This window comes from Colobus angolensis, unplaced genomic scaffold, assembly GCF_000951035.1.
Source record: "Colobus angolensis palliatus isolate OR3802 unplaced genomic scaffold, Cang.pa_1.0 Scaffold18, whole genome shotgun sequence".
In the NCBI taxonomy this organism is placed as follows: domain Eukaryota; kingdom Metazoa; phylum Chordata; class Mammalia; order Primates; family Cercopithecidae; genus Colobus; species Colobus angolensis.
This window is the reverse complement of record NW_012114932.1, coordinates 2,695,221-2,697,768: the sequence shown is the minus strand read 5'-3', so window position 1 is coordinate 2,697,768 and position 2,548 is coordinate 2,695,221. Positions and strand designations below refer to the sequence as shown.

The window sequence follows — 2,548 nt, the reverse complement described above, 5'->3', positions numbered from 1 at the left end:
GACCCAGGTCGCGGCCCCGCGCACGCGCGCGCACTCACAGCTCATCCACTATTGCTCAGGAGCGCGGCCACGCCCTAAAAGCAAAACCCTTAACCAATCATTGCAGCCGCGTGGGGCATCACGGGAACTCCGGGGCTATAAAAGACCTGGTTGCTATTTTGTACTCCCGGAGTCACTCATCCGTCAAGCAACTAGGGTGGGGCTAGCTGCGCTTGCGCGGTTTTAATACTCCTCCCCAAACTGCCAACACTTCACGCAAGCGAAGTAGGCCCCGCCCTGCCTAGATTTACGCGTGCGCACTAACGGGCCTGGCCCCGGAAGATCACACGCGTGCGTGGTAGGGACTACGGTGACAGTATCCCGGGTGGGGCGAGGGCCAGTCATGGCGGAGCCCTGGTCTGGGCAGGCCTTGCAGGCTCTACCGGCCACGGTACTGGATGCGCTGGGCGCGCTGGGCAGCGAATTCTTGAGGGAGTGGGAGGCGCAGGACATGCGCGTGACCCTCTTCAAGCTGTTGCTGCTGTGGTTGGTGTTAAGTCTCCTGGGTATCCAGCTGGCGTGGGGGTTCTACGGGAATACAGTGACCGGGTTGTATCACCGTCCAGGTGAGGCTTCCTACGAACCTCCATGGGCTGGCCGCCCCCGCCCCCACCCTCTCCCGACTGTATCATTGGGTTCCCCACTATTCTGCAAGAGGCTCATCAGAACTTAACATTGGTTCACGGCCTTACCACCCTGAACGCATCTGACCCTGGAAGCTAAGCCGGGTACTTGGATGAGAGAACTTAACATTGTACCCTGACTCGTGGCACTATACCATTTTACGCCAGAATCCCCACCAGTCCACCCATCACATTGTATCTGCTCCTCAGAACTCTCACCTGGCAATACGATTAGTCCCTTAGGACCCTCACTAGACTTCACCAAACAATGCCAGTGGTCTCTAACCTGACCTGGGCTGATGCCTGCTCAGATCCCCACCCACCCCAGCCTGCTGCAGCTCTGGATGTGTTTTTGCCTCCAGGTCTGGGTGGTCAGAATGGATCCACGCCTGATGGCTCCACGCATTTCCCTTCGTGGTGAGTAAATCTGTCCATACCACAACCCCATGCTTGGCATTCCAAGGACGCTCCTGTGCTGGTGACAGAGAAGGGAGTTCTCAGGCTATAAGCCCACCAGCTTAATGGCCTTTGCAGCAAGCTTCAAGTCTGCACGTAGAGTTCAGGCTTCGAGTTAGGATGACATCAAGGTCTGGACAGTCCATCAACATGTTGTTCAGCAGCCTGTAGGACAGGTGGTGGTATTGTCATAATTTCAGAGAGATGAAATGATAGGTTTGTTGGATTCCACTCCGCACAATCCCCTCAGTTGGGAAGGCAGTAATCTCTGTCCTTAGCACATTGACCTCATCAGGGTCAGCCTCCTCTTCTGCAAAACATGCACTCACTAATCAGGGCATTCATTCAGATAATCTCTGGGCCCCTATCACATGATAGGGACCACACGAGGCCCAGAGAACAGAGACAACCCAGGCCCTGCTCATGGGGAGCCAGGGATTTATTAGGGGTGCACGGGGCAGGGGTGGTGAGGGAAGGCATCTCCCAAGAAAGACACCTAGGCCAAGATCAAAGGCCACAGGGCGACAAAGTGTACCTGGCAAAGGGAATGGATAGAGCAAGGCTAAGAGGGAAGGATAAGGGTGACATATTAGAATAGGTAAGACTGTGATGCTAGAGCTTGAACGTGAGAGCTTGTTGGACCCTGGGAGCCACTGAAAGACTAACTCAGCAAGGCTGTGATCTGATCTAATTTGCCTTTATAAATGCCTACTTCATGGCAAGTAGATAAAGCGGTCCAAGAGTTAGGGCTAGAGGTTAGAAAGGCTGCCACTGCCCAGATTTCTGTCTTGGAGAAGAGGCCAGGCCCCCTGGCTGCCTGTAATCCCAGCACTTTGGGAGGCTGAGATGGGCGGAACACTTGAGGTCAGGAGTTTGAGACCAGCCTGGTCAACATAGCGAAACCCCATATTTACTAAAAATAGAAAAAAGTAGCTAGCATGGTGGTGTACGCCTGTAATCCCAGCTACTCGGGAGGCTGAGGCATGAGAGTCACTTGAACCCAGGAGGCAGAGGTTGCAGTGAGCCCAGATCACGCCACTGCACTCCAGCCTGGGCATCAGAGTGAGACTCTGTCTCAAAAAAAATAATAGGCCAGGCACCGTGGTTCACGCCTGTTCTTAGAACTTTGGGAGACAGAGGAGGGTAGATTGCGTGAAGCCAGGAGTTTGAGACCGGCCTGGCCAACAGGGCGAAACCCCATCTCTACTAAAAATACAAAAATTAGCTGGGTGTAGTGACATGCGCCTGTAATCCCAGCTGCTTGGGAGGCTGAGGCAGGAGAATTGCTTGAACCCAGGAGGTGGAGGCTGCAGTGAGCTGAGATCTTGCCATTGCACCCCAGCCTGGACAACAAGAGTGAAACCCCTTCTCAAAAAAAGAAAAATAATGGCCGGGCGCGGTGGCTCAAGCCTGTAATCCCAGCACTTTGG

General features: G+C 54.2%; 1 protein-coding gene across 1 annotated transcript in view; it reads left to right on the top strand.

Annotated features, from left to right (window-relative positions):
- The first annotated feature begins 161 nt into the window (after positions 1–161).
- TCTA (T-cell leukemia translocation altered) overlaps positions 162–2,548 on the top strand; it is a 4,647-nt gene continuing 2,260 nt past the window's right edge. Inside the window, exons 1-2 of the mRNA XM_011939093.1 lie at positions 162–605; positions 1,025–1,079. Of these exons, the coding sequence (XP_011794483.1) occupies positions 383–605; positions 1,025–1,079 (278 nt within the window). The 5' untranslated portion in view covers positions 162–382. The remainder of the gene's footprint in view (positions 606–1,024; positions 1,080–2,548) is intronic.